Source organism: Schistocerca nitens, chromosome 2 (assembly GCF_023898315.1).
Source record: "Schistocerca nitens isolate TAMUIC-IGC-003100 chromosome 2, iqSchNite1.1, whole genome shotgun sequence".
Classification (NCBI taxonomy): domain Eukaryota; kingdom Metazoa; phylum Arthropoda; class Insecta; order Orthoptera; family Acrididae; genus Schistocerca; species Schistocerca nitens.
The window spans coordinates 1,050,511,890-1,050,531,829 of record NC_064615.1 but is presented as its reverse complement, the minus strand read 5'-3'; the positions used below and the strand labels follow the sequence as shown (position 1 = coordinate 1,050,531,829).

Sequence of the window (19,940 nt, the reverse complement as noted above, 5' to 3'; positions counted from 1 at the left end):
ACACAGAATTGTTTAAGTTTACAATATCACACAGCATAAAAGGACATGGTAAAGAATGACCTACACGCATAAACAAGTAATGAAGAAATTGGCATTTATTTCGCATTAAAATATACAGGTAAATTTAAGGATCACTGCAAACATGCAGAACGAAGTTCTGAATGCCAAAGACTACAGTGCTCCTATTGTATGTGATACAAGAGCGTCAAGTAGAAATTTTTAAACACTGTGTAACTGGCATATCTGTTGTCGGAAGAATAAAACCAGTAATTTTAGATACGAACATTTGAGTGGTACGTTGACGATGTTCTACGATACGTTTTGTTGTTATTCATGACGTGCCGTAAAAGGCTTTTACGAATATTTCAGTAAGATAATTGCCGCGAGCTCGGCGTGAGTTAATATTTCTAGTCTTGAAGCTTGCTACAACCTACCTTGGCCATCGATGTCGCCGGATCTCTCCCCAGCTGAAAACGTTGAAGCATTATGGACGGGTTCCACCAATTAGCTCAGTGCTTTGACAATCTAAAATGCCAATCGAACAGAATTTGGCACAATATCAGTGAGGACATCCAACAACTGTATCAAACAATGCCAAGCCTAATAGCTGTTTGCCTAAAGGCCACAGATGGACCAGTGCGGTACTGACTTGCACAGTTTGAGAAGCTCTTTCTGTGGAATAAATTTTCTTAAATTGTTATCATTTATACGAAGATGGTATCTGTTCCCGAAAAAACAGATACCTCTGACTGTGCAGCTTCTGTAGAATGAAATGATAAATAAATCGAAACCCTTAGCTGCCGACAGGTGTCGTCGATATACATCAATGGGGACAGCTGAAAATGTGTGCCCTGCCTGGGACTCAAACTCGGGATCTCCTGCTTACATAGCAAACGCTCTGTCCATCTGAGGCGCCGGCCGAAGTGGCCGTGCGGTTCTAGCTCTGCAGTCTGGAACCGCGAGACCGCTACGATCGCAGGTTCGAATCCTGCCTCGGGAATGTATGTGTGTGATGTCCTTAGGTTAGTTAGGTTTAACTAGTTCTAAGTTCTAGGGGAGTAATGACCTCAGAAGTTGAGTCCCATAGTGCTCAGAGCCATTTGAACCATTTTTAGCCATCTGAGCCACCGAGGGCACAGAAGATAGTGCGACTGCAAGGGACTTATCGTTTGCACGCTTCCCGTGAGACCCACATTTCCAACTGTCCACAACCTGCATTCGTAGTGTTCCTGATAGGTATTTGCCCATTCACCCATTACTCGCATCAGACTAAGCATACGAGTCCCGTACGAGTTCGGGCAAAGCTTGCGCATTCGCGCACAAGAAGATCAACGGCCGGATAGCTTTTAACTGTATGAAGATGGTGTCTGTTCCCGAAAGAACAGATACCATTTATGACCGTGCAGCTTCTCTAGAATGAAATGATAATTAAATCGAAATCTTTCGGGAACAGATACCATCTTCATATAGTTGAAGGATACCTGGCCATTGACCTTTTGTGCGAATGCACACGATTTGCCCGAATACTTACGGGACTCGCCAGCTTAGTCTGGTGCGAGTAATGGGTGAATGGGAAAATATCTATTACAGGGCTTAACAACCGGCCGGTTTTGAGCGCGAGTACTCGCGTCTGCTCAGGCACGTTCTCGCGAGCAGCTGCAAGGTCGTGGAGTAGGGAGGGAGGGGAGGGAGGGGAAATGCGCGCGCACGTTTGAATAGGGCCGCAGCGTGCCTATTGAATTCGCGCCGACTGTGTAACGTTTAAAGTACTACGACCAGCTCTTAACAGTCACTTCGCTGGTTAAGAATCATGTGAAGTCGCCGTTGTGTAACCCCAACCATGCTTTCGCAGTTCAACCCCCATTGGGGGGAATTGTATCTGTTTACAGAAAAAGATGGTGTTGCAAAATGTTTAGTATGTCACAAAACGCTGAATTCTCTTAGGAAATTTAATTTGCAGCGACATTATGTGTCGCACCACGCGAAAGACTACGGACGTGGAAAATGTGATTGACCAGATCGTGCACAGGAAGTTATTAAACTTAAAAGGAAGCTATCCGAAGAAGATTTGGACGACGAAGAAAAATCAACTGAGGCAGCTCTCAGAGTGGGTTACAAAACTGCTTTGCTTTTAGCAAAATCCCTGCGCCCCTTACCTGATGGCGATTTAATAAAGGAATGTTTGGTAGTTGCAGCGGAACATTTGTGTCCATCTCAAGTTGAACAGTTTCGGATTGTGCCATTATCTAACATGACCATTATGTGTCGCATACAGGACATGGCAGACGACGTCCAGAGCCAGCTTGCGAATATCGGTAAAGATTTTATGGCGTATTCTCTAGCTCTGGACGAAAGTGTTGATATCACTGGAACAGCGCAGCTTGCCATATTTACTAGAGGTGTTAATAGAGATCTTCAGGTGAGGGAGGAGCTCCTCGATGTAGTAGCCATGAAGAACACTACAACCGGAGGTGATATTTTAAGTAGTGTTGAAGAAAGTGTTGAAAATATAGGATTGTCGTGGAATTCTTTAGTTTCAGTGTCTACAGATGGTAGAGGCATACACTAAGCTAATAAAATTATGTGGCACGTGTACATTCTCCTTTATTTGTTTCATTTGTCGCAGTGATAATTCGTGAGTGATGTCCCTGCAGGTGGCCGCGGATTTACATCGACTGGCTGCAGCTGTTGTGTACCCCACGTGACTCTCCCTACTCTCCGCTCTGCTCCGGTAGTGGGGGTAACGTGCTCGCGCTGCTCCGTGCTCGCGCCTTGCTGCTCACAGCTTGCTCCGTGAGCACGTATGTTGTGAAGCCCTGATCTATTAGGAACATTACGAATGTAGGTTGTGGACAGTTGGGAAAGTGGGTCTCACGGGAAGCGTGCAAGGGATAAGTATTTGTAATCAGACTATTCATCTGTGTCCTCGGTGCCTAAGATGGATACAGAGTCTGCCATGTAAGCAGGACATCCAGGGTTCGAGTCATGGTCGGGACACACATTTTCAGCGGTCCCCACTCATATATATCAACAACATCGGTCGGCAGCTAAGGGATTCAATTTAATTATCATGTTATCATTTATGTGTCTGTACATGTACAGAACATCAGTACTATTCGAATAATTTCTCCGTGATGCGTCTTTTTGGATTTATGTAAGGATACGATTCACAGTAGGTGTGGAATGTGTTGAAAGTGAGAATTACGTCTTATGTGGCACGACAGTAAGGGTAGCTGTGGGAGATTGTAAAATACAGAAAAAAATTAACACCAGTTCTAGAATGGTAATTGCTAATTTTATTGCATTCCTGTTTCAAGTTTGACATTATTTACTCAACTGAGAAGGACGACTGAACGGAATTGCAGACGATGGGAAGTAATTTATTAAAGCTGTATCTGACCATCCACATAATAATTTATACATGTGAGGTGCGGGTTCACAGATTTTGGTTGATAAAGTCTATGAAAGCAGACACTCTGGTGAAGACGGAAGGGGCGCCTGGATATCCGCACGACGGGTTAACTACCCCCCAGGACCCCACACCGATCACAATGCCATTCTGCGCCAGGGGTCCACCTGAGTCACCCTGAAACACAGATACGAGATATGATGAAGAGTGAAGCTGAAACATGTCTTTATTTCTAAAAAAACGAAGCCCACCTGACTTCGAAAAGTGTTACAGCTAATTGTAGTGAATATAACATAGGCGAATAGAAATAATTCCCATGCTCGCAAACGTACGTGAGTATACTCAATTTCTCAGTCATTAGATAAGTGAAAAATGAAGGTAAGTTTTCTAGTATCTCTAGATCAGAGTTACTAAGTTAGAATGTAGACGACATATTCTGGACTAACCGAGCAGAAATACTGCAAGCAGCTACTTACATTGCAGACGGAGATGCCATCAAATAGCGGTCCCGTGCACACCATGGTATCTGTAAGCGGATTGTCTCCAAACTCAAGGTCATCTATGTTTTGTCTGCATGTCTCGTAGTCGATGATGGTGACGTTGACGGTCTGTAGAATATCAGGGGTGGTGGCCGTCTCTGTTGCACCCCAGCCAGACATGACCGCCGCAGATCCTCCTACAAAAAACGGAATCGGAGCCGTGGCACACGCAGCGCTATAGCACAATAAAGACGAAGTCAATCGAGGCTGTTCGCCGTGTTTGTGGGAGTCTCTAGACGTAACTGATTTGATAATTGCAGACTTACTGGCGTCCTCTTCTGTACCGATGATATTGGAGAGTGTTGTACCTTATAGGGTAGTGTACCTAGGAAGACATGACATATCCCGGTTGGAGTTCCAATTTAGTGATCACATAAGGGAATGTGAGTTAGGACCCGCTTAAGTAGTTTTTTGGCATTTTCTACTGTTTTAGTTATTATGAGACGTGAGGTTGTGATTTGTGCAGAGTTTTTAAATGTTTTCAGGTGTACACATTTCTCTGATGCGTAATAAATTAAAACTATAGGGAATATATTATTAACTCTTGTGTTACAGTACTCATACGGAAGACAGAATGCTATATATTTTTCGAACTAGTTATGTAACGCGTGAACGGATAAGCCACGGCTCTTCGGTTATGCACCCTCTTGTACCTTGTGACGGAACAGTGATTCCTACAATAGAACAAGTAATATTCGCAAATTAACTAAATTTCATCAATTTGTTGACAATTATACCTATCTCGAAAACAGAAACTCGTGTTGGTTTTCAATAGCTTAAGTTTCATAATGTACTTCACTTTTAAAAGGGTTGGATAATATTTTCACTTAATTTGATTTCCCCTACTGATTACTGGTGTCTAGTGGAGCAACAATTTAAAAGATATGCCTTTAAATGTAGCAATGAAAAAAATTTCCCGATTGCTGTACTTTTAAATTTCAATAGAATATTTATTCCTGCATACAGGGGTTGGTCAAAAATACGAAAACACCGCTAGAAAGACATTCTTTAACGTAAATGGAGATGATAACCAAGGCTGCAGTTGGCACTCTCTTCTTGTGTACCAGTAATCGTACCTGAGCAATTTCCTTATTACGTTGTGAAGTCATGATCTGAAAAATGTTATAAGTTACTGTGAGTGCATTGTCTCTGAGCTAAGTATATTGTTGGTGCTGTATTGTGGGTGCTTCCGTAAATAAGGAATCCGAGGTGTGTGCTCTTTCAAGAGGCACTTTATGGAAGATGAGTACCTCATAAAGGGAAAGACAAAAAAACATCATCCCTAAGTCACAGCACGGATGAAAATGTGTGTTGAGTAATCGTTACACATCGTTACTGAAGAGGTTTACGGTGAAAAACAACACAACGGTAGCTACAAAAGTCACTGCACAACTAAATGTCGAAAGCTGTCAGCACCAAAACAACACAGATGGAGCTTCATAAGCAGGGAACTGCAGAGAGCATTGAAATTCGAAAACCACTTACCAGTGATGCAAATGTCCATAACAGGAAATTGTGGTGCTGAAGCCATAACACCAGCACTATAGAGCAGTTGAAGGAAGTAATTTGGTCGGTTGACTCTCGTTTCATCTTGTTTCCATCTTCTGCCCGAATTTACGTCGCAGGAGTGAAGCTTCTCGTGAGGCCCCTGATCGAATCCGCCAGGCGGATTAACGACGAGGGACGGTGTGCCGGCCAGCCTGGATGTGGTTTTTAGGCGGTTTCCCGCATCCCGCTAGGTGAATGCCTGGCTAGTTCCTACGTTCTGCCTCAGTCACACGCGTCGCTGACATTTGAAACACGTTCGCACTATTTCACTATCTACACTAGATGCAGACAGCTGGGGTACAGTGATTCCATCCCTGTGGGGCACGGGGTGGTGGCAGGAAGGGCATCCGGCCACCCCTAAAACTAACCTTGCAAAACCGTTGTGACCACGCCGACCCTGCGATAGCTGCGGGACTATGGCGTAAGCGAAAGAAGTGAAGGCGTGGGCTCAGTGAGATCTGGTCAGCCGTGTCCCGGTATTCCGTCAGCCCCAATGGTTTCTCTTGAAGGTCTCATTGCGCTAAGGACTGTATGACCATTTTGTTCGATGAGGTCTATCTTATGGTACAACGTTTGTTTCCCAATTGTGACACTGCGTTCCAAGATGACAGGGTGGCTGTTCACGCAGCTCTTATAAACAAGGACAGCTTTTTTGAGGACGAACCGTCGCATCTCACCAGGCCATCACAGTCGCCAGGTCTAAATATAATCGATCTCTGTTGTCTACTTTGCAGCAAACTTGCCCTTGTTTTTCTGGAAGAATGGTATATTATTCCCTTGAAAAAGATATTCTTTTTTTTTTTTGGGGGGGGGGGGAGGTGTGTTTGATGTTGCACGCAATGAATCCCTCTCCTGTGCCAACCTCTTCATCTCAGGGTAGCACTTGCAACCTACGTTCTCAATTAGTTGCTGGATGCATTTCAATCTGTGTCTTCCCCTACAGTTTTTGTTTTTACCCTCTGCATCACCCTCTAGTACCGTGGAAGTCATTCCCTCATGTCTTAACAGCTGTCCTACCAGCCTGTCCCTTCTTCTTTTCAGTGTTTCCCACGTATTACTTTCCTCTCCAATTCTGTACAGAACCTCCTCATTCCTTACCTTACCAGTCCACTTAATTATCAACATTCGCCTGTAGCACCGCATCTGAAATGCTTCGACTCTCTTCTGTTCCGGTTTTGCCAAAATCCATGTTTCACTACCATACAATGCTGTGCTCCAGACGTATATTCTCAGAAATTTCTTCCTGAAATTAAGTCCTATGTTTGATACCAGTAGACTTCTCTTGGACAGGAATGCCCTTCTTTCCATTGCTAGCCTGCTTTTGATGTCCTCCATGTCCGTCCGTCATTGGTTATTTTGCTACTTCGTGACCGTCAATCCTCATGTTAAGTTTCTCGCTATTCTCATTTCTGCTACTTCTCATTACTTTCTTCTTCCTTCGATTTACTCTCAGTCCATATTCTGTACTCATTAGATTGTTCATTCCGTTCAGCAGGCCACGTAATTCTTCTTGACTTTTACTCAGGATACCGATGGTATGGCCGAATCGTATCACTGATGTCCTTTCACCTTGAATTTTATTTCCATGGCTGAATTATTTCCATGAATGCTTCCTCGATGTACAAAAAAAAAAAAAAAAAAATGGTTCAAATGGCTCTGAGCACTATGGGACTTAACATCTATGGTCATCAGTCCCATAGAACTTAGAACTACTTAAACCTAACTAACCTAAGGACATCACACACAACACCCAGCCATCACGAGGCAGAGAAAATCCCTGACCCCGCCGGGAATCGAACCCGGGAACCCGGGCGTGGGAAGCGAGAACGCTACCGCACGACCACGAGATGCGGGCTCGATGTACAAATTGAACAGTAGAGGGGAAAGACTACATCCCTGTCTTACACTATTTTTAATCGGAGAGCTTCGCTTTTGATCTTTCACTCTTATTATTCGCTCTTAGCTGTTGTACATTTTGTATATTCCCCGTCTCTCCGTATAGCTTACCCCTATTTTTTCAGAATTTCGAACATCTTGCACCATTTTACATTGTCGAACGCTTTTTCCAGGTCGACAAATACTATGAACATGTCTTGATTTTTCCTTAGTCTTGCTTGAAAACAATACAGGACCTTAAATTATCCAGTCCATTATTTTCACTGCCAACGGTTTCTCTGCACCGTAAGATGGTGATTCGTTGTGTTTTCGGTGTTTAAAATTTTTACCCACCCCTGTATGTGACTATGTTGTACCTTGAAACATGTTTTCAAATTTGGAAGAATCATACCTATTTGGAGTAACTTCTGTAATTTCGGAAAATGACAGCAGCACACCGATTGAATGCCATTACTTATGTAACTGCAGTAAGAAAATGTACGAGCATCTAACTTCTATTACAGGATTCGTTAATGACGAAAGTCTGGAAAGTGTTAGAAGATACTATATTCTCCCTTACTTCAGTTTTCATTTCCAGGGACTCTCATAGCACAGTTAATAAATATTCTGAACTTAAGCTGAAAACATCTTACGTTCTGCTAGTGAAGCAACAGCTACGGTTCTTATTTTACATACCTTCAGGGAGTGAATCAGCGCTGGGCAAGCCGATGATTTGGACGTAATCGTCCAGAGTCAGTGGGGATTGCAGCTTGAAGACGGCGATGTCGCTTGGAGCTACGACGGTACCGCTAAACGAGAAACAAATCATTTTCTGTAAGCACTGGTATATGTTAGCTGCTTTCTCAAGTGTGTATAAGTGATATATCAATCGGAACACTGATTTTTTTCAAACACGGGTTTACTATTAGAAATGTCACAGACAAAAATCATCACACGATTTAATACGACTATACTTCTGAAACTATTAAATATATAGAATGAATTTTGTTTTTTGATGAACGGCAAACACAAAAATTTTTTTTCGCAGCTTTTCATAGGGTTTCAATATTCCCTCCTTGAGATACAAGGATATGTTAACGCAATATTCAGATTGTTCCCACACGGTGGTGGATATGTCTGGAGGTACAGCTTCCACAGCTGCTGTTATGCGATGTCTCAGTTCATTCATTGTTGTTGCTAATAGAGGCACATAAAGAGAGCCTTTTATAAGCCAACACGAGAAGCAGTCACATACAGTAGGGTCCGATGACCTTGGAGACCAGTAATGTAAAGCTGAATCATTTGGTGCAGTGCGACAGTCCCATCGTTCAGTAATCCCTTGATTTAAAAATTCCGGCACTTCCAGATGCCAGTGCGGCGGTGCCACATCCTGTTGGTAAATGGAGTCGTTCTAGTCAGTCTCCAACTGTGGGTAAAGGAAGTTCTCAAGCATATGGAGATACCTGCTTACTGTAACAGTGTTCTCGGCGAAGAATAGTGGACCATACACCTTTCCCTGTGAAACTGCACAAAACAACATTAAATTTTGGAGAGTCCCTCTCATGTTGTACAACTGCATGTGGTTGTTCCGTACCGCACACTCTCACATTATAACGGTTCACCTTCCCATTTAAATAGAATGTTGCCTCGTCGCTAAACACCAAGCGTGGAAGAAAACTGTCATGCTCCATCTCGCCAAGAACGAAATTATAGAACTCCACGGTGCGTTATTTGTCTCCTGCGGACTCCTTTTGAAACTACAGCGGTTGCGTTCTACGTCTGTGTCAGGAACTCGGTGACGGCCGGGACATTTGCCTTTACACAAACAACCTGTTGCTCGGAATTGCTCATGCCATCGTCTAATGCTGTGTGCTATAGGAGGATGCACGTCATACCTAGTACGAAAGTCAAGCTGAACGATTATTACTGACCTGTACTGCGCAAAACGTAGAACCAAAACGCTTTCTGTTGTCCATTTTTGCTAGAACTGAAGTGGGCGTACACTGATGCTACCTAGCGGGAACCATGTAGAGCTCGAGAGTTAGCTCTGTACGTTGTTCATGTACACATCTCAAATAACATAATAGTTATGGTTGAGGTTGTGTTGCTGGCAAAGTCCTATCAGAGATGTGTCACTTTTGTTGGTGAATTACTATGCGGGAGAATTTCCATCTGTTTTCGTGTGCATTTTTTCACTGCCGATCTGTACACCAAAATCACCCATAAGAAGTTAGATATCCTTGGGGACTTTGGACAATACTTTGTCAGGGGTTGACCAGAATTTATCCGCGGACTGTGGGTCACTCTCGTTGTTCTGGTTAGTGGGGACGTGTGTATTGATCAGCCCGTATTTTTTGTTGGCGCGCTGAACACGCAAGGTCATCAGTCGGTTGTTTACTGGTGTGACCTCTCTGATGGAGTCGAGTATGGTATTATGGACCACGAAGGCCATCCCCAACATTGGAGCGCCTTTGGCAACTTGCCTATCGGTTTTGCTCCTAAAGATGCGGTACTTGGCGTAGTCTGTGGTGCCTTCGTCTTTGATACGTGTCTCTTGCAGTGGGAGGATCAGTATCTTCTAATGGATCAAATGGCTCTGAGCACTATGGGACTTAACTTCTGAGGTCATCAACCCTCTACAACTTAGAACTACTTAAACCTAACTAACCTAAGGACATGACACACATCCATGCCCGAGGCATTATTCGAACCTGCGGTCGCGCAGTTCCAGACTGTAGCGCCTAGAACCGCTCGGCCACACCGGTCGGCAGTATCTTCTACCTATCGCGTTTTGTCACTAGGTTGTGCAGCTTTCCAGGAAGTACGAGAGTGTTGATGATGAGTGTGCCTATGTAAGTTGGTGTCTTGTGTGGGAGTTTCCCAGAGAACTCCGACTTTCTCTGTGGTCGTGGAATTCCGGGTCCCCCAGAAAATCCGAGTGCCCGGTTTCCGCCTGTCCACGGGAGGATTGGTTACCACCTGGGGTATTGGTATTATTACTTACACGAGTCATGATTGCTTGTAAGCATTTGTGTCCAGTGGTCACCCACCTGGTTTGTCAGTTCTGAAGCATGTATTCCCACCGCACTCACTGAGTGAACAGCCGCTGACCATTCGCCAGTGGCTAGGACTGCAGACGCGCCTTGGGTTTCATACGTATACTCCGTTAGTCTCGAGTACTGGGCTGCCTCTTCCACCACCTACGCTGATTTGAAGTCCATCTTCTCCACCGTAGATGCCGTTGAGGTCGTCACTGTAACCCAGGCAAGTGGCCCAATAACAGGGTACTATCTTCTGGAACTAGATGGACCCAGGTTTTTCGACTAGGTTGATACTCCCGCTCCTACCGCCTCATCATTTGTGAGATGAGGCACGGGCTTGCGACCGGCGATGGCAGAGTTAATGACGTTATTATTATTATGATTATTAATTTTATACTTATTATATTTATATTATTGTACCTACATTTGTGTCAAATGTAAAGTCTAGTCTGTGGAGCACTGCACAAGCTGGGATGATAAATATCGTAGAAACATGAAAATGAGGACCCATTTCCTAAACTTTAGAGGATATATGATTTCTCAGTTTTTTTTGTTTTTTTTTGTTTTTTTCTTTTTAAGTCTTCTGACTGGTTTGATGCGGCCCGCCACGAGTTCCGCTCTGCGCCAACCTCTTCATCTCAGAGCAATTCTTGCAACCTACGTCCTCAATTATTTGCTGATGTTTTCCAATCTCTGTTTTTCTCCACAGTTTTTAGCCTCTACGGCTCCCGCTAGTACCATGGAAGTCATTCCCTATGTCTTAACAGATGTCCTCTCATCCTGTCCCTTCCTATTGTCAGTGTTTGCAGCCTAGGTAGCAGAATTCCTTGCCTTCGTCTAATTCGTGATCATCAATCTAGATATTACGTTTCTCGCCATTCTCATTTCTCTATTTCTCATTACCTTCTTTTTCTCCGATTTACTTTGAATCCATATTCTGTATTCATTAGAATGTTCATTCCATTCTCATTCGCCGCGGTGAGGGCCACATTAATAGTAAATGATTCATTGGATATTGTTCACCTGCACCGTCTAAATAAATGTCTTGTTAGAATTACGTTGGAAGGAAAGAAAAAAATAGTGCCAACACCGAGACACGCCACTTATAAAACTAACCTCTTCGTCACCCGGCCGCGGGCTCCTTCAATGCTAATGACCACAGAAAGTATATAATGACGCCAAAAGTTTCAAACGTGATTTTTTTTTCGTCAACGGTTGATGGTTGCGTCTTTTTTTTTAAGTACGTTTAAGTCCTTGTCGTGCCCTATAACCTCAGTTAACCGTCGCCGTACGTGAGGGTGGGATACTTCACGGCTATCTTCAGAAAATATTGTACTCTAATCGGTTATTTTATGTATTATATTCTGACAAAAGTGTTTAGTGTTTTTCCTGAATTCTTCTACTAGAAGTAAACGGCACTTTACGCAAAGAAACTGTATTCTGTATTTTCAGATTCAGTACATTATTTACATATCAGTATCTCTTTAAAAAGTATTTTGTGATCAAAATTCAACAGAAGTGAAAACGAAGTATGCTTTTTTTTTAACTTCCTTTTAGGCTGGGCCTAAAGTTTCCACACCCCCTGTTCTAATATTACTAACAAGGGAACCTCCCCATCGCACCCCCCTCAGATTTAGTTATAAGTTGGCACAGGGATAGGCCTTGAAAAACTGAACACAGATCAATCGAGAAAACAGGAAGAAGTTGTGTGGAACTAAGAAAAAATTAAGCAAAATATACAAAATGAGTAGTCCATGTGTAAGGTAGGCAACATCAAGGAGAGTGTTGGCTTACGAGCGCCGTGGGCCCGTGGTTAGCGTGAGCAGCTGTGGAGCGACAGGTCCTTAGTTCAAATCTTCTCTCGGGTGAAAATTTTAATTTTTTTATTTTCAGATAATTATCAAAGTTCAGGCACTCACACATAATCAACTTCGCTCTCCAAAATTCCAGGACATGTTCAGATTTGCTTGGACATATACAGAATTTGACGGTCTACGCACGGAAACATTTGAAAACGTAAAAAACATATGTTTTGACAGAGCACAGGGAAAACTGTGCGACTCTGAAACTGTTGCATTCATTTGATGCAGTTTATGTGACAAACTCTTATGTTTTCATCACTTTTTTTGGAGTGATTATCACATCCACAAGAAAACCTAAATCGGGCAAGGTAGAAGAATCTTTTTACCCATTCGCCAAGTGTGGAAGTTAGGTGGGTCGACAACATATTCCTGATTCCTGTCATGTGACGCACATGCCGTCACCAGTGTCGTAAAGAATATATCAGACGTGTTTTCCTGCGGAGGAATCGGTTGACCTATGACCTTGCGATCAAATGTTTTCGGTTCCTATTGGAGAGGAACGTCCTTTCGTCTACTAATCGGACGGTTTTGCGGTGCGGTCGCAAAACACAGACACTAAACTTATTACAGTGAACAGAGACGTCAATGAATGAGCGGACAGATCGTAACTTTGCGAAAATAAAGAAAGTAAAATTTTCACTCGAGGGAGGACTCGAACCAAGGACCTTTCGTTCCGCAGTTGCTCACTCTAACCACGAGACCATGGCGTTCATTATCTAATATTCTCCTTTATGTTGCCTATCTTGCACATGGACTTCTCAGTTTGCATATTTTGCTTATTTTTTCATAGTTCCACACAACTTCTTCCTGTTTTCTCGATTGATCTGTGTTCAGTTTTTCAAGGCCTATCCACTGTGTCAATTTATAACTAAATCTGAGGGAGGTGCGATGGGGAGGCTCCCTTGTAAGAGTGTGCTGAAAGGCATTTTCATCTTCTGGACACTATTTAAACTTCAGTACCCCTTTAAAATGTAAGTTGTTAATGTATGTGGAGATGTGGAGAACATTTCACGAAGTTTTGAAAAAAATTTTAGAGTGTACGTAATGTATACCCATCCCCTTAGATGTCCGTTATGGGGAGTGCGTTTGTATTGTTGGGCTCAAAATAAATCACATCGGTGCTAGAAATTTCGTACATTCCTCTTGTAAGTAGAACAAGACTGCTCATTTCAGTGAAGCTATAATTGCTTCATGTGACTAAAGACAATCGAGATTTATGGAAAAATATTCATAATTCGTGAGATATGAAAGTAACGTAATTTTACCACCGAACTTTCAGAGAGAGTGGTCAGATAGCGTACTCACCCAGGGTAGTCAGGATGCACGATCTGCTCCGAGACTCGGATCTCCTGCTCGCTGCCCTCGCTGGTGCTCAGGTCGTTCTCTCCAGCCACAGCCTGTCAACACGTTACACCGTCTACCAGATAACGGTTTTATGTCACTGAGTGTGGATACGGTGCATATGTGCGATGCTTGCCGTATGAACTCTTATTCATCTATAAATGACATAAAATCATTATACGAGTCCACGATCATTATCATTAGTCAATTCACAAAGGCTGTTCGTTTATTAAGGTCCGATCAGTCGAGAACTGGAAACCAAGGTAAAAATCAATAAATGTTTTATTTGCGACAGTTAGCTCCACGTTCCCGACAGTCGCCGCTCCTACAACTGTCGTAGAGTTGTACCAAATTTCCTCTACCCTCATCAAAGAAAGCAGCCACTTGTGCGTTCTGTCAGTTCTGTGTGCTTGTCTGCAGCCCGATGTCTGAGCCAACAGCCAGCGGTTGATGTGAACAGATATGAAACTCACAGGGAGCCAACTGCGGACTGTGTGTTAAGTAGTCAAACACATCCCATTTATAACGCTGCAGGAGCATCTTCCCTGCCACTGTAGTGTGTGGCCGAGAATTGTCATGAAGAAGGAAGTGGATGACAGTTTATGTTATGTGGGTAGCATGAAATCAAGAGACTCTCTCTCGGCAGGTAGTCATATTTGGCAGGTGGCATCATTTTCTAGACATATTAGCGGTTTCGGTCTGCGCTCAGATGTGAAAAGAGCGACGTGATGCGATCGACGGGCGTACTAAATACCGAACACCTGTATGCATAGGTTAATCAGGTTTTCACTGTGGTTTCCATTTCACGATAGAGCGGACCTTAATAAACCAATAGCCCATGTACCTGTCCCTCTTGATACCTACTATATCTTTATTATTTTTAAATAGTTATTTTTTTAAATTGCAGCAGTAGTCACATAAAAAATATACTCGATACACCTTATTTCACCATATCATTTGAACACTTGTACCAGCAATCTTACTTGCTGTATGTAAAAATTTCTCCACGTTCCTTTTTTTGCATTTAATAATTCGTTGAAATACTCCTTCGTTACGAAAATAACCCACTGTCAACAAAGAGAATCAAACAACCAAAAAAAGGTTGTTCTTTAGCTAGAATATGGAACAAAACTTACAACTGAATAACAGCATAACACTGTGAAAAGGTCTAAATCGGTTTCTCAATAGTTTTAAAAAGATAATTGTTGGTGTGTTAGTTATTTAGTCTCTAACTTAACTGAACATGTGAAAGTACAGACAAACAGTAATATACGTTCAGACTCCTAACCCGCAAAATATTTGCCCTGAAGAATTCATAAGTGTTGCACAACATTAAAACTCGGCATCCATTAGATCTAGATGAAACCCCAAAATTGACTGAATTTCTTAAGAGGAAACATAATTTATAGCTAAGTACTGTAATATTCCATTGTAGACAGACTCACGATGTAGTATCCAACGCCTTGATAACAGTGTCCTGCGGTGAGGATGGCACTGCTAGAGATGATGGAGCCGCCACAGTTGTGCATCCGGTAAATGAGCAGCACGTATTGCAGCGACACTTGATAAGGAATCTCACCTGTGAAGAAGATCCACGCTTAAGGTATAACACCACTGCTTGAGTTCTTTTACTGTGTCGGTGTAACTTTTGAAACAGGATGCCGACAATATCAAGTCATTAATTTGTGTCCGAAGAGTTTGACTTTGCTACGTCTTCCTGAAACGTATTGAATCAGGACACCTGTCCGTTCCTGGTGCATGTATCTGACAGTGTGGGTGATTGTGATTACGTCACTCCATCGCCATTTACCCTTCAGATGACATTCCATCATTAGATAAAACATCAAAAAGATATCAACACTCTGAAACCCTCGAGAAAAGTGGAACTCATTTATCAAACTGGACATTCAATCTGCAACAAATGTGAATTTACTGTTGCATGCTATGATGTCATTTAGTCACTAAAATCATGAACTTTTTCATTTATTGCATTTTTTCTTTGTATAATTCCTTTTACAATTGCGATTTTTGTGAATATGAATTTAGTTATGTTTATCTGTTATAAAATTCAGTTATTTGAAAATTTCGATCTGTCAGTAAAAAAACGAAAGACGAAATAATCTATTTATATTTGTGCAATGAAGTCAGAAATGTATTTTTATTACGAGATGTGCTTTTTTTTTATTTGCTTGGTAATCGTCAGGTAAACATTTGAAACAAAACCTAAATATCTATTGCACTATGGACAAAATAAGACAGATGAAAAATAAATGAAAGACAGGTTCATTAGTAAAACGAAATTCAACCAAATGAGAAATAGGTATAATGAACGCAATAATATGGACGAAAAAATAGGGTGATGAAACAAAAGAGAGTAAATGGAAATTAATGTATAAACTTAATTAAAACCACAAGAACAAAGATTTCTTGTATAGAAAGGATGGCAGGAAGTAAACTGAGAGCAAAAAATTTGTTTATATTACAATTAGAATTATGTGCCATAGGAGTGGAAATAAAGAAATTACATTTAAATCTATTACATGAATAAAAATAATGATCAAAGTCATTTCGATAAAGATTTAAAAATTCAAGACAGTTACTGCACCAGATGATATTCGAACCCACAGCTTCCTACATGCAAATCAGTTAGCCTAACCCATAAACCCCACAAAGAGACTGATTAATGCAACTTTTCTAACGCCATTCAGTATCACACAAAATTCCGAATTCTTTATTCGTCAATTACTCTCAAACGGGGACCCACCAGGGTGAATGGCCTTGGTGCGTGATACCTGGGATCTTAATCTACATCACGGTGTAGATAATTTCAAAAAGTAAGTCGCACCGCTGGGGTCTTCTCCTTGTTAGTGGATGAATATACGACATTGGAAAGACAAAGCATATGGTAGTGAGGGGGCAAAGGCTGTGGTCGAATGCAATCATCCAGCTTATTTATTTTAATGTCCATTAGTCCTTCTTTGCGACCGCGCCAAAAGTTGATTTATTTATTCAAGTAACTTTATACTGTGAATGTCCTACACCTTTATAACCGCTTTCGTAAATTTGTTCAGTAACATGTATTTTAGTTTAGCTTCCTTGCTCTTTATTCACAAAATGTATAGCACTTTAGTGATGACGCAGTGTACTTTCGGCACGCAAACAACTACAGCAACAACAACGATACAGTGTACTACAGTGGATAGGCAAAATAATGTGAACACCTGTACTTGCTTGGGCATGGTTTATTAACAAGGGCATGGACCATGATTTGTCTACAATACAGCTACGAGTCTTCTTGGAATACTGCCATATGATGATCATATACTTTCCAGTGGAATGTTATGCCACTCTTCGATCAGAACCTCTCCTAACTCCTGTAGCGACGAGGCAGGCTCCGGAGTCTGTGCTTCAATACCGCCCTCAAGGGTTCGTTAATGTTCAAGTCCGAGGACTGTGCTGGCCAGGGAAGATGCTGCCCCTCATACTGTCCTGGCTGTGCGAATGGGTGCATTATCGTCCAGAAATATGGCATCATTTTTGGGGAACATTTGAACGATGGGGTGCACCCGATCACCTAAAATGTTCACATAGTCGTTGGTTGCAACACGGCCTTTGAGAGTAATGATGGAACCAGCAGAATACCATTATATGGCTGCCCACACAATCACATTTCCACCTCCTAGCTTAACAGTTGGAATCAAGTAATCAGGATTGTAGGCTTCTTTTGACGTTCTCCAGGCGTTAACTCGACCCGAAGTTGGAAATAACGAAAACAATGACTCGCCGAACCATACGACGTGTTTCCACTGATCAGTCATGCAGGAGTTATGCTTCTGACACCATGTTTTACTCTTCTTTGCGTTGGCTGTCGTTACTAATGATTTCGGTATAGCGGCTCGTACACGAATATTCGCTTTATGGCTTTTTGGAGTTCTCGGCGGACACTGGCGATGGATACGGGCTCTCGAAGAGCTCTGCAGTCACTTTAGCCGCCGTAGTTTTGTGTTGTTTCGACACAATCCGTGTTATCGTACGACGATCTCTGTCATTTAGTTTTGATTTGCCCCCAGTATGTCTTTCCATGTTTTGGGCAGACTGTTATGACTGATGGAAAAAAAAAATTCAATAAGTTGGCTGTCTTGGTTACTGATGCTCCAGCTAATAGGGAGCCCAGAATCTGCCCTCTTTGGAACACTGATAACTCATTGCACGTCGACGTCGGCCTCTGAATGCAAATACGAAGTGTGCACTAGTCGTAAACAGCCTGCACTGATGTCTCGTCCGTACTGAACACGCACAGTCCAGCGGGACACGTTCCTTACCTGCGTTGTTGACCGTGACACACAATCATCCCGTTACTACCATTGTTCACATTATTCTGCCTATCCCCTGTGGTTTCGTTTTATACAAGATGGCTCCGTTAATATTTCAGTTAGGCTGTAAGTACTGCAAGTGTCTCTATTAATTTTTAAATACTACATTTCGAACACTATTAAGACACGTACGGGCAACAAAGGACCTCTCATTAGACACTGATGAGTCGTGTGGAGTGCGTGTTTAACAAAGGACACTAGCTGACGTCCTGTTCATCACACGATATCGAACCTCATCTACAGCTTTTTCTGCTGTGTTAGTGTGTTGCGGAGTCGGGTACGCTGCCCCATAGAAAACAGTAAATGTTCTTTTTTGTGTTGGCAGAAGAGCCAACACAGTGTTACCTGTGGAGGCCGAAGTGCACGCGTTTTAGCTCACGCAGACTGGCGTGAGGAGGGAAGAACTATACTGACGTGAGGTCTGGAACATGACAAGGAATTAGAATTCAGAAAGCGGACATAATTTGTTTGAACGTCGCTCTTGACGGTACATGATTCACAATATCTGTTCAGAATACATTCTTGAAGATAGTTCTTATAGTAACTGAATATGGCGCCTTGCTAGGTCGTAGCAGGGGACGGATACTCACCTCTGGCGGCGTCGTGTCCCCCGAAGATGCGCCCCCTGGAGACAGCGTAACGACGAGCGGGTCCAGTGTGGGGTACACGACGCACTGGCAGTGACGCACCTGCAGACAAAGCGTGCATCGCTTAGCGAACCCAGCAAACATTAAAGCAACGAGCTAACAAAACCCATGCATCAGATGCGAGCCAAAATGTTGACGGGCAGCGTTCTCGCAAATGAGCGGTTGACGTACTCTTCAGAATTGCTCACGACATTTATATTCTACGGCTCATTCCTCGCCCCTCCACCTATTCCTCGCTGAAGCTCTCTCACGACGAATGAGTTCAGCATCGTCGGGGCACGGTTTAGAATGGAGAGTATGAGTACAATGGAACATAACAGTGTTACATGATCGTGTAAATTACCATCATTCGGTTATTCCAAGAAACACAGTTTCCAAGATGTAGTTTAGGTAGTTATAGTCTGTCTTCACTTGAAACAAAAGCTTAGGGCAGCTACTGCTCCACTAAATATTGACCTGTCAATTTCAGTACTGTGTACTGTTCCACTGTGAGTACTCACCCAACACACAAGCGACGAGGGTCAAGACGAGGAATGTCTGTCTGAGCATCTTGAGGAGTCGTGCTGTGGTCACAACAGCGCGCGATGCTTTATCTATGCGGCTTGTGGACATGTGACCGTTGGTTATCGTGGGAACCACGATAAATACCTGAGATATGTAGCATCTGGTCTTATCTCCGGTACTCCATTTACTGTAACAACAAGTAACGGAAATCTGGTTTTAGATAATGCATAGTTTTGCGTCATCGTGGGATATCTGTCTTCCATTTCACTTACAGTAAGTGGGCGCTAATTTAGCAGTTCCCTGGAGTGTATTCAGAGGGCACAAGAGTAGCCTTTGGACCAAGCTCGATAATATCATTTTCCAGAAAGCAAAGAGTCAGCTATTTCAGGCCCACAACGTGCGAGGATGTGAGTGTTGTTAACTGTGCATGCGACGTGTATGCTCTTACGGTAGAAGCACTGTCTAAAGCCATAACGCACATGATTAGAGCCTTCCGAGAGGTCGGGTAATTATATGGATTATAGACAACGCAATTTTTAGAATTGAACTTTAGCACAGAGATTATAGAACTAGTAAACTAACAAAAATATTCCCTAAGTTTTTTAAAACTCTGTTCTACTGTAACGTATCTATAACACAGTGCAATAGAAACAAGAGTATGTGGATCAGATTTCTCCATTTCTACTCTTTTCAGCTGAGGATTAGTAATTTAAGAATCTACTGTATAAAATTCTGGCTCCCTTAACCATGCATTTTCATTTATATTACGCAAACACGTAAGCGAGTTGTTTTTTTTTTGTG

The 19,940-nt window shown here is 42.5% G+C and overlaps 1 protein-coding gene across 1 annotated transcript; it reads right to left on the bottom strand.

Annotated features, from left to right (window-relative positions):
• Window positions 1-3,294: 3,294 nt before the first annotated feature.
• LOC126237403 (trypsin-1-like) lies at window positions 3,295-19,239 on the bottom strand. The gene is made up of 7 exons (XM_049947496.1): window positions 19,136-19,239; window positions 18,579-18,677; window positions 15,061-15,194; window positions 13,580-13,671; window positions 8,068-8,180; window positions 3,886-4,085; window positions 3,295-3,586 (listed from the first exon to the last, which is right to left on the bottom strand). The coding sequence occupies exons 1-7, from the start codon at window positions 19,182-19,184 to the stop codon at window positions 3,437-3,439; spliced, it is 837 nt and encodes a 278-aa protein (XP_049803453.1). The 5' UTR covers window positions 19,185-19,239; the 3' UTR covers window positions 3,295-3,436.
• Window positions 19,240-19,940: the final 701 nt, after the last annotated feature.

Excerpts from the sequence above, each read along its gene's own strand:
- LOC126237403 (XM_049947496.1), bottom strand. The coding sequence starts at position 19,184 with ATGCTCAGACAGACATTCCTCGTCTTGACCCTCGTCGCTTGTGTGTTG. Across the intron at positions 18,678-19,135 it reads CCTCGTCGCTTGTGTGTTGG|GTGCGTCACTGCCAGTGCGT; the intron begins GTGAGTACTCAC and ends CTTTGTCTGCAG. Across the intron at positions 8,181-13,579 it reads GTGCATCCTGACTACCCTGG|CGGTACCGTCGTAGCTCCAA; the intron begins GTGAGTACGCTA and ends TTTCTCGTTTAG.